This window comes from Sphaerodactylus townsendi, linkage group LG08 (genome assembly GCF_021028975.2).
Source record: "Sphaerodactylus townsendi isolate TG3544 linkage group LG08, MPM_Stown_v2.3, whole genome shotgun sequence".
NCBI classification, from domain to species: Eukaryota; Metazoa; Chordata; class Lepidosauria; order Squamata; family Sphaerodactylidae; genus Sphaerodactylus; species Sphaerodactylus townsendi.
Genome location: NC_059432.1, coordinates 97,249,242 through 97,265,183, shown reverse-complemented (window position 1 = coordinate 97,265,183; position 15,942 = coordinate 97,249,242). Strand labels below are relative to the sequence as shown.

Below are 15,942 nucleotides of genomic sequence, written 5' to 3'. Positions count from 1 at the left end.
ACGAACCAGTGCACCGGGCACTTTCCCCCTTGCTACGCCTCTGCATAAGGCTACAGCTTATTGCTGACAAAATAAGCCTCCAACTGGAGTGCAATTACAACAGACTTTTTACTTATATCGTTCATTACAACTTAAACGAAAATGCACAGAAGTTTACAAGTATATAACAAACCAGCCATCTATACAAGAACAAGCTAGCCGGAAATCTAGACTTTTGTTCTTTACTACCTTAATTTAATTACAGGCACTGCCTGTCGTTGTTTTTTAAATATTCACAACCAAGCCTTTATTGGCATATAGGACGATAGAGGTAAGATACAAAAAAAATAAATTTAAAGCAATCCCCAAATAAAATAATAGTGCAGAATCTCTTAATGAGAGTGACAGAACAAAACTAAAAAGAATAGAGCTATCCTTTAGGCGGGTATATAATTTCTAGTAAAAACTTGGCCATCAATTCACAAACGACAGGATAAGAATTATTTACCAAGTGTAAGATCTTTTGAGCATCTGATATCCTGTCACAGTTCAAGAAAAGAGCATCTGCCTATTTTCCCCTAATTCCCTCATATTTAGTGCAATGGGAGAGGGAGTGGGCTGAAGTTTGAGTTACAGTTGATTTGAGTTACAGGAGCAGAATCTCCTTGCACCCCCTGTTTTTTTTAAAATCTACCATATTGCAGCACTGAGGGCAGAACATTAAACCTAGCCGTTGGTATGGCTCTCCTAAGGCTAGGTTTCAGCATTATGCATATATAATCTACTTTGCATCCCTGTTTGAAAGGTATCGTTAAGGGGTGAACATGTTTTGGATGCTGCTGCAAATAGGTTTTGAGATTCTGTTTCGAGTAATCTTCTTTTCAAACTATTATAGGCTTCAGCAAAGGACAGCATACCCAAAGATTCAATAGAAGTGCCAATTTCCTCAATTCTGTTTGTAATGAATGGGAGCCAGTTGGAAAATTTGGATTCGGTTATCATTAAATAGGAGCCATGTGGAGTAGTGGTTAAGTGCTAGCACTGCTACTCACACGGTCAGGAGTTCGAGCCCCCTGTGGGTCAGGCTCATAGCCAACTCAGCCATCCATCCATTTCTTGGTCGGTAAATGTGTACCTAGCTCAGTGGTGGCGAACCTTTGGCACGGGTGCCAGAGGTGGCACTCAGAGCCTTCTCTGTGGGCACGCGCAGTCGTCCCCCCCCCCCACATATCTAGGCTGGCCTGTGCTGCTGGGCTCGATTATTAGCATTAAACGTAAGACCTAGTTTTGGGGAAGCTGTGTAGGTAACCCTGTTAAGCGCTGTTAAACCCCACTGATTTTCATGCGAAGAACTAAAGCACAATTCTTTACCTGGGAATAAGCTCGGTTGCTGGCAATGGGGCTTACTTGCCTAGGATCGTGATTCACCCATTCGAAGTGTTGCACGGTTGCTTCACCAAGCTTACTCCCAAGTAATGTGCACCTCAGAGCCAACTGTTTTTTCTAAACTAAAACCTCAGTATTCAGGTTAAACTGCCATGTTGGCACTTTGCGATAAATAAGTGGGCTTTGGGTTGCAATTTGGGCACTCGGTCTCGAAAAGGTTCGCCATCACTGATCTAGCTCATAGCTAGCGGGTAAAGAATAGCCGGGGAAAGCTATGGCAAACTACCCCACAAAAGAGGCTTGCCTATAAAATCGCTCCTTGCAGTGGTACCCCAGGGTTGAACATGACTAAAGCGGAAACTTTATCTTTATCATTAAATATAAATAGCTTGAAGGGTCCTGTTGAAAATGGACACGCAATCATTTGTTTGTTCCTTTACAGGTTGTCAGGATATTGCTGACGAGTTTCGAACCCAGGAGATTGACGGGCAGGCTCTCCTGTTGTTAAAAGAGGATCATCTCATGAGTGCAATGAATATTAAGCTAGGACCCGCGCTGAAAATTTGTGCCCGGATCAACTCCTTGAAGGAATCATAGTGGAGAACTGAGACTTAAAGCGACAGCGTCCACTAGACGACAGACTTGTGAAGTAATAAGTCAACATCTTAACCATTGATGTGATTATTACGACTGTGTTTTGCGAAGCATCTTTTTCCACGTAAGGACTATTGGAGAGCATATTTAATACAATCCTAACTAAACCTTCCAGTAATTGTCCAGCTTATCAGGAAGAATAAACTGTCTTGTCAAACTGGTGGTCGTCAAACGCAAGGTGAGGTAGAGTCGGTGAAAAGCTCGACGAAGCGTCTGTTAACGTGTTGTGGGTGATGCTTATTCCAAAAGGGCGATTATTTACCATACAAGCTTTTTTTAAAGATACAGCTTTGATTACAGTTTTAAATTGTGTTTCTATACACTTTTTTTTCCTTTGTAGAAAGCTTTTTAAGAATACAGATTAACAGAAGAGTCCACAGAGTCTGTGGAAGCATTGATTATGGTAAAATGCTATGCATTTAATTGTGCTCTTTGAGTGTCAATTAATCTTGAGCGTACAGTTTGAAGGGCTCCTGTAACTGACTGCCTCTTCTCTCATAATCCTATATTTCACCGAACCATTATAGTATTTTCGTCAAGCAAGGAAGCTTTCTGCAGAAGACGCCAGACGTTTTTGCAAATGCAGCAAGCCTTCCGCTTTCAAAAGCTTGGGTCACCTGAACGCCATACTTTTCCCATGTCAGCGTAAAGCAGCACTCCCACGTATTAACGCGGGTGGGGTGGGGTGGGGTGGGAAGACTTTCTTGATCAGTAAGATTGTACAATAAGTCAGACGCACATATTGATAAAGCTGCTGTGAGCGAGAGTGGCGAGAGATCCTTCCCAGAGAGTACAGAAAGCACAGACGTCATGTTCTTTGTATGCTTGCTATGCTCTAAAGAGGGCATTGTGTTGTTATCCTTCTAGCTTTTCTTGCTGCTATGTGACCTAGACCAATGATGCGCCTGTCTACTCACTAGTCCAGGGAACCCAACGTTATCTATGTGCTGTTCTGCAGCTCTGATTTCTCAAGTGACCCCAAGGGGCAAACTGAATTTGCAGACATCTCTTCTCTTGCCCCTTTCCCCCTCCCCCAGGCAGATATTCTGCTCGATGCTGGTAGAGCCGTTGTACTCTGCCCCGCCACCCCACCCACCCCAATTTTGAATGAACACTTTTTGAAACTGCAGTTGGTTTAAGTTCTTGACATTTTTCCTCCTGGCCCAGTGTCATAAGTTGAACAAGTTACTCGTCTTATAACAAAGGCTCCCAAACCAAACACCACCAAAGTATTAAGGCTGTTCGTCTACAAAGCAGTTTCGCATATTGCATCCTACATTCTGATGTTTGGTCATTGACCGTAAATAAAGACTTCTTCTTCCTACATTCTGGACCCCACTGAGTTAACCAAGTTAAATGACATGGGTCCCAGTCCATCGGGAACTAAGAAACCCCACTGACATGAGCAAGGCCATGAAATCACATTTAATTTCAGTGGAACTTGTACAGAAGAAATCCCCAAAGGATCGTGATCACCATGTAACCCAGGGGTGTCCAACTCTGATGCCCCAGATATTCATGAACTTCGATTCCCATCATAGTCCATGAATATCTGGGGCACCTGAGTTGGATACCCCTGATGTAACCGAATGTGAATCATATTATCATCAATAATATGAATCAAAGTTTTATTGTTGTTCATGATCGATGAGACAATTGGTAAGCTTTTACTCACTGTATAGATGAAAAACCACAATAATTCATCAGAGAATTACCCTTCTCTGTTTTTGTTTAGAGTGAACAAAAGTTTTGATTTACCGTCTTAAAACGAAGGGTTTTGTTTGTGCATTATGACCTGAGTTGTTTAATTAAGGATAGTTTAGAATTAGCAAAAGCACTTAGACTTGCATGCTGGTCTGGAGTTTTGGAACACTTTCAGAAACGTGTTTCTAGCTGTAATAGTTAACTGTTCATGGATTAATTGTTGAAAGGTTGTCAGAGGCTCAAAGTAATCCAGTTCCTTACAGAGTTAAGGAAAGCCACCAAACATTTAGAGATGGAGCGTGTGTGTTTTTTTAAAAAAAGAAAAGTATTATAAGGTATTATATAATTCTCCAGTTGCTCATTTTTACTATGTTCAAAGTCTGCATATTGCAGGAACTTGCTGACATGATGTGGAATGTAACGTGGCCAAAACTGCCCCCAGTTGTATGAATGGGTTCTTGGCCTAGCCTGTGGTTTTGAGCAGCTGAAGGATGCTTAGCCAAAGCACTGGAGCCAAAACTGGAGAGATTTGGAAATCAGTACATTTTAGATTCTTTGGCTACCTTAATCATTCAGTTGGCTGTTGTGGGTTTTCTGGGCCGCGTGGCCGTGGTCTGGTAGCTTTTGCATCTAACATTTCACCCGCATCTATGGCTGGTGCCTTCAGAGGCATGACGCAGAGAGATGTTTTTCTCTTTGTGGCGTGTGGAGTAGTTATACGGTAGGGTGGACAAAACAAATACCCCACCATACAATCACTCCACAATGTACCATGAAGAGAAACACCTCTCATCATGACGTGCCTCTGAAGACACCAGCCACAGATGAGGGTGAAACAGATGAGGAGCAAAGGCCTCAGCCAAACAGCCCAGATAATCCACAACAACCAGCTGGTTCAGGCCATGAAAGCCTTTGACTGTAAGTCAGGGGTGTCCAACTCTGGTGCCTCAGATGTTCATGGACTACAATTCCCAACAGCCATGCCAGCAGGGAATTGTAGTCCAGGAACATCTGAAGTACCAGAGTTGGACACCCCTGCTTTTTACATTAATAATTCAGTTCACTTTGTATTACAATGTAAATGGAAAGGGTTTAAGCCAGTTTAGTCCACTTCCAAGAGACTAAGGTTGCAAACCTGTGCATTCTTATTTGAGAGCAAACCCCATGGCATACATTGAATTTATTTACTTCTCAGTAACCATACTTGGAAGTGGACTGTATATCATTTAAAATTAAAATAGTGCAGTTTTTCCACCTCATATATCAGGGTAATTGTCTTCCAAAGGACTTGTATTAAAATGTCTCTTTTAGAAATTGCGGTAGCTTTCCCATCTCCCATGATTATAAATGGGCTACACGCCCCCAATTAGGGTGGCAAGCATTTATATAAAATTTACCAATCACAGTTCGCCACCTGTACAATTTAAAAATTCGCCCTGATTTTCCTGAGAAAGATTATAGTATTTTTCTTATCTAGTATATCAGGCTCTTGCACTCCTAACGTAAACCAATTAGAAAAGAAGCACAAAGGAGTCTACTTCAAAAAGAACTGTCTGTCATGGCGGCTTAAGTGTTCATGATACTCTTGCGTACTGCCTGTCGATTGGACAAATGCTTCCCCCCATCATTCAAGCTTTGGCAACGGCAGCCTGTGTCCTACCAGACCAGCGTAGCACCAGGTTACTACAGGGCTGTTCTCTTGTATTCCATCCATTGCAGAAAGTAGCAGCTGGGTTGCAACCACCAGGATGTTACTCATTGGAGTCAGATCATGAAGGTAGTTGCAATGTGAGCAGAGCAAGACAATTTCCCCCCCGATGCAAAGTTTGCACCTGAAAGGGTCACAGGAAGCAATCCCTCCATCGTCTATTGGCTTTGCAGCTTTTTTTCAATACATGTCTGGCCCCTGCAGGAGGGCGCACAGTGCTGGAAATGCAGTATATGATTTCTGATGTCAGTCAGAAGTGACTTTTTCAACAGCAGACATTTGAGGGGCTGAACTTGCTTGCCTTTCCTTTGTTCTGTGTACCTCCAAGTAGTATCTCAAGTGATAAACTCGTCCTTTTATTCACTGCAGTGGCTATATTGTAAAGGCAGGCTAGGATATTAGGTGACGGCATCTTATCGCATAGACATACTTAGAGCAGGCAGTTGTGCTTGAACGTTTCAGTCTGCTTTCCTTCCCTACAGATAACTGCAGCATCTTCACTGCAGACATTCTGGGAGCTGCTAGTTAAAGACTTAGGAGATGCACAGAAAATAGATGCACAAGGTTTGTTAAAGGTGAACCCTGGTACTTGGGTGAGCACAGCTAACCAAGATAAGCACATGATTTTGCTTGTTTGTGGTGCCTTGTTCTGGGACCTGGTCTCAACCTTATATCTTGTATTCAAGCATACATGGATACAGAATCTGGAGAGTTGGCTCTCAGATATTGGCCTTTATCTTTAGTATACTCACAGTTGCACTGTAATCCAACTGAGGATATTATCGTGGTGTGAGGTTGCGTAGCGGCAACGTGACATCCAGTTCTCTAACCCATTGGCACTCATCCTGCACATAGTAATAGCCCTAGACTAAAAATTCAAGCAAACTTATTTCCCAAATGAAAATGACCTCTGGCTCATGCTGTAATGAAGACGCTGAGAAAAGAAGAACTGAAACATTCCTTGCTTTCTGTCTTCATTGTAGTTATTAGAATAATTACGTGGTCAAGTGACCACTTTTGCTAGATGTCTTGGTTTAGTCTTAGCCAGGTTGCATGCAGACACAGACTTCCTGGTTGACTAGAAATGTGAGGGGGCGGGAGCATACCAAGTCATGTAAGAACTTGCAGGACTATTCTGGTCATTTATCATTTGATCTGGGCTCTGGTTGCCCCCCCCCCCCCAGGTCTGCCATGTGGACTGTAAGCATCAGCACCCCCTCCCCCGTAGTTATTGATATTGCATGCGCAGAATCTGCCCACCTGACTTTTAAAAATGTCTTTACTTGGAAGAATTTAGTATCCTACAGGGTGGCTGTCTTTTATGTGCCAAGCTGGAAGTAGGTTAAGAAAGGGAGACCGCAGTAGCATCCATCAGTTTGTATCCCTTCGCGATGAGTCTTTGACTTGTGGATGTAAAAGAACTACTGACATGTAGCAAAAGAGATCCCTACCTTCAAAAGTGTGTGATGTACATATAAGTAAAGAGAACATGTATGATGATGTATGTATATATACCTTTATTTATGATGATGTGATCATGAGAGAAGACATTATGTGGCCCAAAACCCCAGGCTCCTGTTGTCTGTAACAGTATTGAGAAACTGCTTCTCGTGGGCTTTCCGGGCTGTGTGGCCGTGGTCTGGGAGATCTTGTTCCTAACGTTTTGCCTGCATCTGTGGCTGGCATCTTCAGAGGGGTATCACAGAGAGAATCTGAGATACACCTCTGAAGATGCCAGGCAAAATGTTAGGAACAAGATCTACCAGACCACGGCCACACAACAACCAGTTGAGTCCAGCCGTGAAAGCCTTCGACAATACAATATTGAGAAAGTTTGAGCATGAGCCTGAGAGCAGTTTATATACCATTCTAGGAATGGTACTGAGTTGCCTGTTTTTGCACTTGAGTCATAATAGTAATTTATCTGGATGGTACCCCAGTGCTAAAAAGTCAAGGGATTATTTATAGCAAGGACAAATTCTAACCTAACCCTCTCTACCCCAAACCCTGCCTGCTTTACTTTTACTCTAAACCAGTGATTCCCAACCAGGGTTCCGTGGTACCCTGGGGTGCCGTGAGCATATCCCAGGGGTACCACGGCAATGCTACCAGCCCCTCTCACTTTTGCGGTGTCTTCCGCTGGTGCCAGCAAGGACATGGAGCTGGCCCAGGAGGCAGGACCTGCCGCAAGGTCAGAAGCCACTTCCCGCCCCACAGTGCTTCCCTTCACCCTGGAAGGAGAAGGGGGGGGGCAAGAAGGGGCACTGGGAGGGGAAGGTGAGGGGGGATGGCAGGGGTACCATGAGATATGAAGAGGTCAAGGGTACCGTGACGTCAAAAATGTTGGAAAACACTGCTCTAAACGCATACCCATCTTTCGGATTGCTTTTCATCTCATATGCATATCCACAGATTTGGCATTTCCCTTTGCATGAACTAATTCATACTTCATCACATCTATAGCTCATGCTTTCAAGTAACTCTGTGTTACTCCATGCCGTCATGCTGGAGGCATGCTTGCTTGAGACATTCTTGAGACATTCAAAGGTTCTGAGTTGCTATGAAGTCTGCTGCCAGTCTTGGGATCTGTGGCTGTGTGATGGATCTCCATAAACCATTAAATCCCAGAATCATAAGAGTTGGAAGAGACCCCAAGGGCCATGAAGTCCAACCCCCTGCAGTGCAGGAACACACAATCAAAGCACTCCTGTCAGATGGCTATCCAGCCTGTCTTTAGAAGGAGACTCCAGCACACTCTGAGGTAGTGCATTCCACTGTTGAACAGCCGAATGCGCCATCTTGGAGTGTGGTGGATGTAAAACAACTACTATTCTTTAACAAAGCATGGCCAAAGCTTACGTGCAGGTGGGGTGAGGGGGAAGCCAAGTTCTGATCATACCGCCAGTTTCCCTGTGTTAAAAACCTCAAAAGATTTTATACCACATCCTATCCTGGGACCCCTGTTAATTTCTGCATGTGAACCTGATGGGAGTTTTCTTTACATTTTTCCTTTAACACAATTGTAGAAATAACTTTTTGCAGAGTAGCTTCCAAGCAACATTAAAAATTCTGTAGGTTTGCTAAATAAGTATACACAAATGTTCATCTCATATTTCATCACCAGTAGTCCATTTGTTTAGCAGACCTTATATGGGTTTGCTGTCCTGAAATGCCAACCCCAACCTGCATGGAATTTCATCTTGGTAAATGTTCAGTGTTAAGTCCTCTAAAGTTTACTGTTTGTAACATTACCAGTTATCATTAATGAAAACTCTATCATTGACCTTAGAAAACTAGTAAAAGCTTTAAATTACACCCGTATGATTCTAGTGAAAATGGAGAACAATAAAACTCCAGATGATCGGGTAAAGTAACAGAAGAGTATCCCATCTGTGCTGCAATCGCTCTGCTCTAGCAACTGATTAGCCCTCATAGGAGCAGAGGAGTCTTCACTGTAGTTTAGATCTGGAATTATTTTTGGAACAATTAAAGTGATAAGTCACAGATCACTTGCAAAGATGCAGTCTCTTGGAAGGCAGCTGTGCTGTCTGTGAATTGTGTCGTACGTGGGCATGCCCCAGCACCTTCCAACTAACTTCTTCTGTCATTCCATAAATTCTGAAAAGCCACTTGGAGAGTTAAAGATTTAAATCTAATCATTTAGAAGGAGCAGCTGGAATCAAAACATAATAAAAACATTATCTGTGACCAAGTCAAACATTTTTCTCACCCTTGGCATGCTTTTGAAACGTCTCAGAAAGTTCAGTCTTTTAAAATGTCTGATGCTACTGTACTGTTCTCAGATGGCTTTCCATAAATCCATTGAGTTAAATCAGTATTTTATTAACCTTCTGATGGACGTGCAGAGCCTTCCCCAATTGATCAAGGGTAAGACTGTCCCTGCGGGCTGAAACTTCACATTTCTCCAAAAAGGCATATTCTCTGTGGTTTTGTGAAGTGAGTGTTATATATCTTTCTTAGCCTTTTCACTATTGACAGTAGCACAGTGTTTCCACATTAGGTAACCCTAGCGAAATTGGTTCATCCGTGGTGACTAAGAACGCAAGCTTAAGTTGATTGCCTCTTCTATTGCACTATTTTTGAACAGTTTTAACTGATAGTATTTGCTATGATTTTATTTGCTTCTGAACTCCGCTTTTCCCCTGTGGGTTATACCCCTGACCTTTTATTTTTTGTCTTTTTTAAACAAACCTCTTTTTAGCGATACGTATGAAACTCAATAAAAGAGACAAGGGGTTATGTTATGAATGAGTGGATCTGTGTGAGAAAGTTGCGAGGCAACTGGTCTTTAAGTATATTTACATATAATGTAAGATTAATCTGTAAAGATATCTATTGTATGTTTCTGTGTTCGTATCATGGAATGGTACTTGGATTTTCCTGAACAAGTCTTTTTAACATGCGTAGCATCAATTTGGCACTTATACTGTATCCAGAGAAACTGGAAAGGAAAAAAAGAAAATTGCCCTCCTTCCCCCCAGAAGCTAAACCATTTTTACATTTGGAGGGGGGTGGGAAACCCATATAGTGATTTAGGTAACTTTTTGATCTATACATATCCTTTTTTTAAAAAAAAGAAAATGCACTTTCATAGTAACATAGCATGTGAACGAATTTTAGAGTCTCATATTTGTTATGGTCTGTAACAAGAGTGATGTAAAATCTACTTATTATTAATCTGTCTGTCCATGGATAATCTGATTATACAACTGAGGAATCAAAGCACCTTATATTGCTATTGCTGCTTCGGTTTGCTTGTAATTTGCACTTTTTGTTATTGGCACACTTCATTTCCTTCTCCTCTTACCAAGCATTCTTGCTCAGTAACGTTTGCTTCCGGTGGGATTACATATTTGACCTACAGTATCACCCACTTGGTTTATATGACAACTTTGCATTTACAATTGTGAAATCAGTGCTTCAGAAATAAAAGCTACTTCCATTTGTCTAGTTTGGTCATTTAATCCCTTTGTCATCTCTGAAACAAGAAACAGCAACGGCCACTTGTTATTTCAAACTGATGTTCCAACTTACAGCCCTGTGCAGTTTTTTTTTTTACAATAAAACTAATCAAATAGCAAAAACAAAACCTAAACACACACACCCACACACACATTTATAATAACAGACATAAAACAACGCTGGGTGTTACCAAAGATTATCCTCAGCCAATGTTTCCAACTTAGCCCAGCAAGCGTTCCTCGGCAAAGTCTTCTAGAAAGCAGCATCCCTGAGAGAATTTTCCTTGTATTTTCTAATCTCACCTTGCCATGGCTGGTGACTTTGGACCAAGTCCTCATCTGTTGATAAGTGCCTGGCAAGGAAATATGCGGGCAAAGATATTCCTGATCTTGAAGTTCTTCATTGCTTGGCAAGCCTGATCTTCTGCAATGGACAGGGGGTCAGTGGCTTGAGTAGCACCAAGGGATAAGGGGCGCCGCATTTCACTTCTGGAGTGGGATGTTAAAAATGGAGAATTCTAGCTTAGTTTGGCTGGGAGGGCTTAGGCGACAATAGATTCCTTGTGATCCAAAAACTCTGATTACTAATAACAATAGAAGGGAGATCATAGGTTTCTGTCCATTTTTTATTTTGAAATGAGAACCTGTACTGGAAATCACACACAGAAGCAGTACATCATGGCCTCGTAGCACCATGGGTGTCACTTTTCTCCCTCATAAATAGTTACATTTGTGTACTATTCTTTCATCTAAGTTCACAACCAACACACAATGCTCAAGTATTGTGCAGAATCAGCACACTTCTCCCACAGCAGACTGCTAACAGATCACAATTTCGCTAGTGGGTTTTTGAGCTTCATCTGTATTTGGAGAGTGGGAAGGGACAAAGCAGAATTTCCAGCTGACAAACGGGTCAACATCCCAGACTTCTTCGGTCAGCTTCATCTGCCGACACCTGATCCAATACACAACTGCAATGAGAAAACTGTTGACGAAGTAAAGCCACGGAACGTTCATCTCTATGTAGGCGGGAATCTGAACGTCGAGTGACACAATGAGCATTTGGAGGAGGACAAAAGGTGCCCAGTTGCCAAGAAAGCAGACTAGCAGGCGGGTCAAGAAATGCTTCGCACAGTCTCGGGGGCTGCATTCAGGCACACGAGGGAAGAACAGCACAGCCTCGTCCCGATACCAAATCAGCTTAATTGGCTGCACCATATCCTTCACTTCTGACCACCGCACTACAAAAACCAGACAGATGATCAACAGCATACCTAGTGAGAGCCAGTAGCTCTGACTGCTGATGTAAAAAGGGCACTGGTATTCAGAACTGTAAAGGTCAGGCCCCATGGTGCTGCTCGGCAATGTCAGAACGTAACAGAGAACTGAAATCCACGTTAAGACCACAATGACTGTGTACAACAATCTCCAGCACATCTTTGGAAGCTGAGAAGTTCTCGTGATTATCAAGTAATAATCCAAGGCAGCCATCAAAGCAATGGGGTAATGTAAGACCCCGTAGGTAAGGGCCATAATCTGACCCAAAAGGCAGATGTGGTATGTGGTGAACCGGATCCCCAAAAGCATGAAGTCGCGGAAGTAGAAGATGAAAGACATGGTTGCCAGGAGCACCAAGTCCAGGAGGGCCAGTGAAATGCAGAAGTGAACCATAAAGCTCTCACGTAGAGTCTGTCTTCTGACTCTCAGAAGGAATAGATTGAGCAAGACTTTCCCAAGCATGATGAGCAGCAGGGCTCTGCTTGGCTCAGGAGGCTGAAAGATGTGGCCATATCGGAAATGCACAAAGGACCAGTTCTCCCAGAACGCGGCAGCCATTCCTACAGGAAGTAAGGCCTCTGTTGAATTTTACTTCCACCTCCAGCTCATGCCTAAAGGGAGAAAAAAAAAGACTGGTTAGTTTTTCCCTGATCCTTTGAAGAAAAGCCAATAAAGGTAAACTCTTATCTTTCTTCCTCAAAGCTCAATGTTCTTGGATGGCCGTACTAGCCAACTACCTTAGCCCATTCATCTATTGCTCCCTGTCAGTTCATAAGAAAATGCAGGTCTCACTGCTTCTTGAACAGACAAGACACTCCAAAACACCCACAGATCGATTCCCTTTTCTTCTTTTAAAGAAAATGTCTTGGGCACCTGGCGGACATGTTGATATTCACATGGCTCCCTTTATCCTCTATTCTTTTGCCTGTCTTTTGCCTCTGCACTTGGAACAAGAACAGGCCCTGCAAACTGATTCGCCTTTGTCATTGCTTCATTTGGGGAATCCCACAGCTCAGTGGTGGAGCACGTGCTTGTGAAGAAGATCCCAATTCAGTCCTCTAGCATGTCTAGTCTAATTTGTCTCAGCAGCAGCAGCAGAAGAAGAGGAGTTTGGATTTATATCCCACCTCCCTCTTCTGTAAGGAGACTCAAGGTGGCTTACAAACGCCTTTCCCTTCCTCTCCGCACAAAAGACACCTTGTGTGGTAGGTGGGGTTGAAAGAATTCTGAGAGAACCGTGATTAGCTCAAGGTCACCCAGCTGGCTTCATGTGTAGGAATGGGGAAACAAACTTGGGTCACCAAATTAGAGTCTGCTGCTCAAACGGAGGAGTGGGGAATCAAACCCAGTTCTCCAGATTAGAGTCTTAACCACTATACCACGCTGGCTCTCTGACAGCTCTGCCCAAAGATGATTCTGGTCTAGAACAGGCCAGAACAAGCCAGTTTCGTATCACCAGAATCTCAGATAGTCTTTGTTTATAGCCAGTTTATAGTTTTATTTAAAATTTTCTGCAAAACTTTATTACAAAATAAATGAGGGACCCATTAGGACTTACCAGGCCACAGGGGTCTGCAACCTGCGGCTCTCCCCTGCTACCATGGCCAATTGGCTGATGGGAATTGTAGTCCATGAACATCTGGAGAGCCGCAGGTTGCAGACCCCTGTAGCCAGGGCCATCTAATTCTCCCCTGTACCTTTCCTCCACTATTTCCTCCTTTTCTTTCCTGGCAGTTGCTAGAGTCTCTCCCCTTCTCCTGCTTCCTTCTCTTCCCACACACCAGCCAGCCTGCTTTTATCTGCTCCTCTGGCTCCAGCTTCCATCTTTCTATTACTACACACTCCATAGCCTGATTCTGAATTAAGTATATAGCAAATGTGGAGCCATAAAACTTGGGGGAATCCCCCCACTGCTGAGCACACCACAGCCACTGCCCCCCTCTCAATCTCAGTTGGTGAGACTACAGGAGGCTCTGCACACGCACGCACGCACGCACACACACACACACACACACACACACACACACACCCATTCCAGTCCCAAGCAGTTGCCTCTGTGCCAACAGGAGACGCTGGCAGTCAGCAAAGGTAGGCATGTTTTTTGTGCATCTTGGGGGTCAGTTTGCCTCCAATCTGCAGATTTAAGAGTCTGCAGTTAGGCGACAGGCTTGGGAATTAAGATATACAGATGCAAGATAAACACAGACATGTTTTGGGGAGGGGGAAACCCAAATATAATCCAACTGAAGAAATACCAGCAGAGAGACAAAGAGATAAAAACCCGTAGTGTTACATGAAATTAATACATCAACAACCGGAATCACACGGGGAATACGACACAGGTGCATTCACCAGATGTTTATGCATCTCTTTCTGACAAAGACTCACTTGAAAATGAATTTATGATATCTTTGTATGTCAATTTTGAAATCTTTGTATGTCAATTTTGAAAAAACACGTTATCCCGACGAAACTGATCCAATCAAAGCCACTGAACGAAAAGCTAACACAACGTGACGTAAACAGCAATGAAAGAGTAACACAGGTGGACAATAGCTGATACCAAGCTCAAGAGTAATTGACCGTGATGGCTCCCCGTGGAACCTTTACCATATATTGGAAACAGCTGCTCTTACTCTGGTTGCAAACTGGTCTTAGTTTAATCCAGCAAGGCAATTCTTTGGATCCAAGGCATCCCCTCAAGATTCACCATCAAACCACTGAATGAACTGGATTCCTTATGTGACCAGTACTGAGCAAACCCTCACTGCAACATAGCCGGAATCCAGTCCTATCCCTGATTTGGGCTGATGCCGGCACACCCTTTTTTCACATCAGCCAGGAACACAGCGAGTGGTTTTGACTGCTGTACTGTTATTCAAAGCTTGCGCTTGCATCACCTCTGCTCAAACACTTGATCCAGCAACTCAATCAGCATTTCTATTGTATGCTCTTATGTCCATCATGCGCCTCACCCCATTCTTCTAAAGCAGCACAAAACAGCTGAAGTCAAAATTCTATCCAAAAGGTCAAAACGTAGGAATATTCCACACCCGTTCTGTAATAGATAAACACAACCGCAGCAGAGGTATCTAAAATGGAAAAATCAGAAGCCTGTGATTTCAAAGGCAGGGCTCTCTCTAGAGTCCGTCTGTGGAATTTTGCAGTTTGCAAGTCACTTTTCGGTGAACACTTTCTAACTTCCCTGAGTTGGAGAAAATGTGCCAAAATGTGTGAAATCTTCAACGTTCCTAAAATGAAGACAAGTAATATGACTCTATTATTTTATTTCCACAGTTCTACTATGAATCGACTCTGAATCTAGAGGCTCTGGGCTAAGCACTTAAATTTTAGCCGGTATTATGGATACCACTATACTGACGAAGTAAATATTTGTCTCGACATTCACTTAGAACTGGTGTGAGACGCTCCCAATTTTTGTGACTTAGGCAAATATAAAACCCAGCACCCAATAAAATGAGAGAAGCCGACAGAATCTGCTTTTACATTTATCCTATTTGACAATAATTGGGAGTGTCTCGCATACCATGAGTGGAGTGAACTGGCCTCTCTCTGCAACATCACTATCACCCGCCATTCTGTTAGGAATCAGATGAAGTGAGTTCTGGCTCATGAAAGTTTATGCCACAATAGGAGTTCTGATTTGTTCTGCTGCTACAGACTAATTTGGAATTATTAACATGGTTCAGAATCCTCAACCCAGCTGACAGTATGTGTTAAGCACAGTGACGTAGGTATAGATATTTTATGGGGAGGGTTCAGGGGTGAGGCCACGCCCCCACCTGCCTCTGGGGGTGTGGCCACGCCTCCACAAGCCCCACTTCAGCCTAAGTGCTTATAATTCAGCTCTCCGAGGCAAGGGGTGGCAGACTCCCGTGACCCGCCCATCCCGCCTCCCCCACCGGCTGGGCTCCCAGCTGGCAGTCGGCAGTCCCTTCTCTCTCCCCTCCAGGCAGAGGGGTAGCTAGGGAAAATGGAGCTCAGTGCAAAATGTGAGGTTTGCGCCCCCCCCCCCCCCCCCGGACGACTGCTGTGATGCTGGAATCCACCCCCAAACAGCATCACTTTCAATGGTGTTTAAATTAGGGAGCCCAGATTCTCCTTTTAAATCCACCTTAAAGGGAGAATCTGAGGTCCCCAGATAAAACAATATTGAAAGTGATGCTGTTTTGGGGTGGATTATCCCCCACCCTGAAACAACATCACTTTCAATGTTTAAACTGGGGACCT

At 43.4% G+C, this 15,942-nt stretch overlaps 2 protein-coding genes across 9 annotated transcripts in view; one reads left to right on the top strand and one right to left on the bottom strand.

Annotated features, from left to right (window-relative positions):
* PHC3 (polyhomeotic homolog 3) overlaps window positions 1-4,012 on the top strand; it is a 76,111-nt gene extending 72,099 nt beyond the window's left edge. For all 4 annotated transcript variants that reach the window (XM_048506131.1, XM_048506130.1, XM_048506128.1 and 1 more), the window contains one exon: window positions 1,808-4,012. In XM_048506131.1, coding sequence (XP_048362088.1) covers window positions 1,808-1,962 — 155 coding nt within the window. In that variant the 3' untranslated portion in view covers window positions 1,963-4,012. The remainder of the gene's footprint in view (window positions 1-1,807) is intronic.
* A 6,386-nt stretch (window positions 4,013-10,398) lies between these two features.
* The window catches only part of GPR160 (G protein-coupled receptor 160), a 37,039-nt gene continuing 31,495 nt past the window's right edge, over window positions 10,399-15,942 (bottom strand). For 3 of the 5 annotated variants that reach the window (XM_048506413.1, XM_048506411.1, XM_048506416.1), the window contains exon 2: window positions 10,399-12,302. In XM_048506413.1, the coding sequence (XP_048362370.1) occupies window positions 11,233-12,249 (1,017 nt within the window). In that variant the 5' untranslated portion in view covers window positions 12,250-12,302 and the 3' untranslated portion in view covers window positions 10,399-11,232. Of the gene's footprint in view, window positions 12,303-14,327; window positions 14,503-15,942 lie in introns of those variants that run through there. The other 2 variants (XM_048506414.1, XM_048506412.1) reach the window with 2 other exon arrangements.